The sequence below is a fragment of the Colobus angolensis genome, unplaced genomic scaffold (genome assembly GCF_000951035.1).
Source record: "Colobus angolensis palliatus isolate OR3802 unplaced genomic scaffold, Cang.pa_1.0 Scaffold210, whole genome shotgun sequence".
NCBI lineage: Eukaryota > Metazoa > Chordata > Mammalia > Primates > Cercopithecidae > Colobus > Colobus angolensis.
Window position 1 is genome coordinate 3,076,213 of NW_012115267.1, and position 5,624 is coordinate 3,081,836.

A 5,624-nucleotide genomic window follows, 5' to 3' on the forward strand; every position below is an offset into this window, starting at 1 on the left:
ATCCAAGAACAGACACACAAGCAGAAGTGGCAGAAGTCCCGAGGGGATGCATGAGGGCGTTTCAAGGAAGATGTACTAAGGACAGACATGGGCCAGCTCCAGGTGCACGGAGCCCTAGACCCAAAGCAGACAAGAGATGGGACCCCACCAGCTAAAGCGGATGCCCAACCCTCCGATGGCCTCACCTTCCCCAGCCTAGCAGAGTACATCGCAGAGCTCAGGCACGAAGCCCTTGAAAGGCAGCAGGCTGGTGCGATTCAGAAAAGTGCCTCTGACTAGATTCCAACTCCCAAGTGACTCTCCAGGGGCCCACAGGTGGGTCCTTTGATGGGCGTGCAGAGCCCTCCTGGCTGGTTTTCATTGCTGCCTGTGTGTGCTCTGTTCGTCCTGCTTCCTAGAGTTGGGGGCTCCTCCTCCTCCTGCCCACCAGGGAGGCCCGAGGGGACCCCCGGGTCAGGGACGGGGAGAGGACAGCACCACGATGCTTAGTAAGGACGCATGAAGTCCCAGGAAGTCCAGACAAAGAAGAGAGCATTCAGTTTCACAACTGATATTTGAAACTTGTTCTTAAAAAAAAAAAGGTTTTAGATAAACAATGAAGAGGGTGGGAAGGAGAAGCCTCACTGAATAATAATCGTTTTTTTTAAAAAAAAAAAACAAAAACAAAAACTCCACAAACATTAAAAAATCCCTCAGTTATTGAACTTCTGTTAAGAATAGTTCAATGTGAGGTCTTGCACCCTAAACAGGTATATATTTGGAAAAAAAATCGCAGCTACACACAGCAAAGACTAACAGTATTTACTTAAAAATATTGTGTGTGTCTATATATATATATATATATATACTTATATATATATCTTTTTTGTGATTTTTTTCTTTTCCTTTTTTTTTTTTTTTTTTGTTTTGTGCCCAAGTAAAGATACGATGGGATTGAAATGATGCCCTAGAACAGAAATATTCTTTAAAGGAACAATACTTTGAAAAATAAAAAGTTTTTAAATGGTTGAACATACTTGCAACACCTGCAGAAATTCAACTTGATACAATGAGAAAATAAACAGTGGAATCAAATCCTCACCCAAATGGCACGGCCTCTAAGGCCTGGAGTCCGCTGCTGCTGTGAGTCTCGCCACCCAAACCAGGGCTCGTGGGCAGACGGCATCCCTTCTCTGCCACTCCAGAGCCCCTGCCCCCTGAGCCAATCCATAATCCAAGTCCATCTTACATCAGTTTTGTATATCTCTGGCAAGACTTTGCAGCAGGGACACACACATATATACGTGTGCTATGGGCACACACACACACACAAACACACACATACTACACACACAAAATTTCCCATTCAACCCAGATGCACCAGGTGAGCTGAATGATTTTCAGCCAACCACAATGGTGAAAGACAGAAGCACCAAACAGTCTTTGAAATGGGTCAGTTATTACAATTTTGACTTTTTATATATATGTATATATATATATTCTAGTTTTCCTCTTTGTGTTATTTTTTTTTAAAAAAAGCACAAATGAAAAATGAAGAATTCTTTCCAGATCAATTTAAGGCTTCCCACCAAATGGAAACAGAAGAGGCTTTACACAATATCACATGTGGTAAATGTCTACCGTTCACAGCCTTAAAATGATGGAACTAATCATTGTTGCCAGTCACTGATTAAGTATTGTGCCTTTAAATTGATGTCGTTCTTTTTGCTACTATGCTGAGTTTTATTATTACTGATTATGTATATAGAAATCTCCTTTAATTTGCTTTAGAATGTCCTGTCCTTACCGAATTATTAGGGTGGCTGTTTGTTTTGTTCTGGTTTGCTTTTCACTGGGAAACAAATATGATTCTTGCTAGGCAAATGCTAAAATGGCACATAGTCAGCCTTCAAGTAGCTGCTCCAGCCATTTGAGTTTCAAACAGCCCTCAAGCTCCTAGAAGGCTCTGCAAAGTGGGGAGAAGGTCCGGAGAGGAGGGGGAGAAACTGAAAAGAGGGAGGGGTTTTATGCTTTCGCTTTTGGTAAATTTGTTTTCTTCAATACAAATAATCAGATAGGAAGAATAATTGCTTTATGTTGTATTTGTTGGTTGGTTTTTGTTTCACTTTTAGATTGTTTCATTTGATTGTTTAATTTCCCCTCTCCTGGTGCCAAAATCACCAGAGAGTTTTGCATGAGAAAACGTGACAGTACTTAATGAAACTCAGCACCTAAGGGCATAAGGCAGTTGAAGGTTTTTTGTTTGTTTGTGTTTGTTTTGTTTTGTTTTGTTCTTTCGATCAGCACCAATCCCATAAATGATCTACACTTGGTGTAAGGTAAAAAACATTTTTTTTTTTTCTTTTGGAGTGGAGACAACTCCCCCTTCTCCACTCTATGAACCATAGCGTGGGATTTTTCAATACTGTTTCTTATGTGTAAAAATCAAAAGAAAGGTTTTCTTTTTGTTTTTACTTACAAAACATAGAGAATATCTTTGTACACATACAGCGACTGGAAAGAAAGCTTATTTGAAGGGGTTGTGACTTATTAATTTTTTTTTCTTTTGTGGTGGTGGTGTTGGTGTGGCGGTGTTGGTGGTGGTGGCGGTGGTTCTGTGTATTGGGGGAAGGGAGGGTTATATTTCTTGCAAGCGGTGTTTGCCGCAAACCAAACTTAAGGTCCCCTTCTCAATTTGGGTCAAGATGCTCTTAGAGTGAAGACTCATACTGTAGCAACTCATAGAGGAGTGGTCCGTCTCGATATCGAATGCCTACTGCGGTGGGGGTGACGTACTGCAGAATGTTAATAGTCCTTCTCAGTCTCCTGTCTACAAAATGAGCATCCCAAGCTGGGTATCGCTTTCTTGGCATGTCAATCTTAATGAGGGGCCCTTCTGGGAGGTAAGGACGCCCCAACGGGGTAGGGGGCCCCATGGGTCTCACTTGGAAAACGGGCAAGCAAGTGTCAGCCGTGAGATCCTCCTGTTGTTCCGTTACGGCTCTGGTGGGCGTAACCTGGGTCCCCCGGTACCCAGGGGTCTGAGGCGCCATGGGCTCAACATCGGGGGGCAAAGGGATGCCCCAGAGCAGCTCGGCACAACAGGAGCTGGCAAGGATCTTAGCTCGTGGCCCCATGGGATGCAGCACACCATAGTATAAGAGCATCAGTGCGATCCCAGCCACAAAGCTAATAAAGACACAACACAGTGCTGGCACCGCATAGGAGTCAGTGGTCTCCGGGTTTCTGTAAAAATACCAAAGGAACGTCAAGGCAGCATTCTCGGTCAAGACTATCGTATAATATGCAAACATTCGATATCGAGTCCGCCCTTCCTTGACGTTAAACCAGCAGAAAATGTACACAATCCCTACCACCATGTTGAAGAGGATCTCCTCCCACTTGGACATGCAGAAGTCTGTTCCGCCATGGATGATCCAGAAGGCCATGGCGCACCAGTGAACCACCACGAAGATCCCAAAATAGAGCTGGAAGATGGAAGCAAAGAGGGCAAAAGAGATCACTCGGGATGAGATGGTGAAGAGGCGCCAGAAGATCTGGACGACGGCCCCTCTGTAGCTCATGCTCTTCTTGTCGTCCCTGGAGTCCCGCAGCAGCTTGTGATAGGAGGCTAGCACCCAAGCCAGGGACATCAGGGAAGTCACAGAGGAGACACCTGCCGGAAAGACACAAACCCACACAGTCAAAACCTTGGACATCAACCGCAGGGCACAGTGAAGCTGCCGGCTGAGAAGACGCCCACATACACCACGATCTAAAGGAGGAGGGAGAAAGAAACACAGAATCAGGAACCGAACTTGGAGGTCACAGCTGCTCCCTACGCTGACAACTCAGGAGATGGAGCTTTTGTTTCAACAATCCCATTTGCCATTTTGGGAGCTCAGTGGCTCAAGGGTGATACTGAGCCAGTGTGTTCTGCTAGGGGGCTGAGAGGTGGGGCCACATCTGCCATGGGCAGGCCTTTGTGGGTTCAGTCTTAAGGAATCATGCCATTCTTGTGGCACGCAGATGTGCGGCTGGCATTGGTGTCCCTGTCACCAGTAGCCTGTTCTCTTAGAGGAGCCCACAGGAGGAATCGCCAATTGTGAAGACCAAGGGTTTACCCACTGCCCTGAGTTCCACACTGTTCTCCTCTGAGACGGTGCTGGAATCATGCTTCTGCCTTTTTCTCACCTCACTCAAAGTCCCAAAAGTCCCTTTCCTGAACCTTCTTCCAGTTAGCTTCTCCCCCACCTGCCACTCAAGGCCACCAAGATCCAGGACACTGGGATATCCCGCCTGTTTCACAGACTTCCTCTCACACCCAGTCTGGTCTTTTCGGCCTCTCCACAATCCCTGTTGCTTTCTCCAACCGACTGCTGCTCAGAGTGCTCTTAAGCCTTGACTTGTGAAGCTCTGTCCTTCTCTGGTTGCCCTCTAGGTTCAACAACGGTGTCACTCGGGGTGCCTCTTCCCCTTACTCATTTTCCAAGGCTTCTGAGGCCTCTGCACTTTACTCCCTGCATTTCCTCCCAAAATGGGCAAATATTCAGAGAGTTTGAGTGTGCCTAATCCCAAGTCATACTCATATTGCCATAGAGCAATTTTATATACAACTCTGACTACTTGATATTTGCAACTAAACCAAATGAAACACAATCCATTGTTATTGAAGTCTCCCCAAACCCACCCATGAACAACAAGTCATTATTCGAGTGCTGTCATACAATCTCCATTTCAGCAAGATTCCCCCATTACCAACCCCCAGCTCCCCATGCATCAGTTGCACAGTCCATCTGGGGTCTCTTTTGTTGGTCTTTTCTCCCAAAATTTCACAACTAAATGTAAGTAAATGCAACAGGAGGCCGAATGCTGTCCCATTGGCAATGACCTCCTTAGGAAAGCCTTACCCTCCCACAGAGCACAGTTCCCCCACGACATTCTTCCAGGTTGAAATCAAAGTTACCCAGTCATTTTCTCCCTTAAGCTCAAAGATCAGATCCAGAAGCCCCATTCATCAAGACACCAGTTAAACTTCCCCAGACCGCCAGGCTTCTGCTTGTCTCTCCCTGGGACCTGCCCAACTCCCCACAACTCTCCAAAGCCCGATGAAGAATCCAAGTTCTCTGCCACGTGACACTCTCCCAGCACTGGCTCTGCCTCGCACGTCTCACAAAGGCCCTCTCTTTCCATCATCTCAAATGATGCTCAGAGTCCTAGCTTGAAGAACAGGTAATAAAAAAGTCTGTTAACTGTTACAATGGGCATGTGTCACTTTGATAGTAATAACAACCATGGAGATTTGAAACAAACAGGTGCAACACGATCCCAAGTTCTCCATGGAAATCTATCTGGAAAACATCTAAAGAGCATTCATGGCAATTTTCCTTTCACTTCTCTAGAAAGTTCTGAACATGACACATGTCCTGCCTCCCTTGTGGTACACACAGGGCATCTCATGTGTGTCTGCAGAGGCTGCACATGGTTGGTCAGGGAAACTTTTAGTGCTCACATTGTCTGTTAGGCTGCAGCAGGGAGGAGAACTTCCCTTAGGAGTAACGTGATGTGTAGGTTGTAGATTTCTGGAGGGCAGAGGATGTACAATTACTTTTTTTTTTTTTTTTTTTTTGTTTTGTGCCCAAGTA

The 5,624-nt window shown here is 45.6% G+C and overlaps 1 protein-coding gene across 1 annotated transcript in view; it reads right to left on the bottom strand.

Moving 5' to 3' along the window:
* Nucleotides 1–786: 786 nt before the first annotated feature.
* XKR6 (XK, Kell blood group complex subunit-related family, member 6) overlaps nucleotides 787–5,624 on the bottom strand; it is a 299,994-nt gene continuing 295,156 nt past the window's right edge. The window contains exon 5 of the mRNA XM_011942843.1: nucleotides 787–3,655. Within this exon, the coding sequence (XP_011798233.1) occupies nucleotides 2,691–3,655 (965 nt within the window). The 3' untranslated portion in view covers nucleotides 787–2,690. The remainder of the gene's footprint in view (nucleotides 3,656–5,624) is intronic.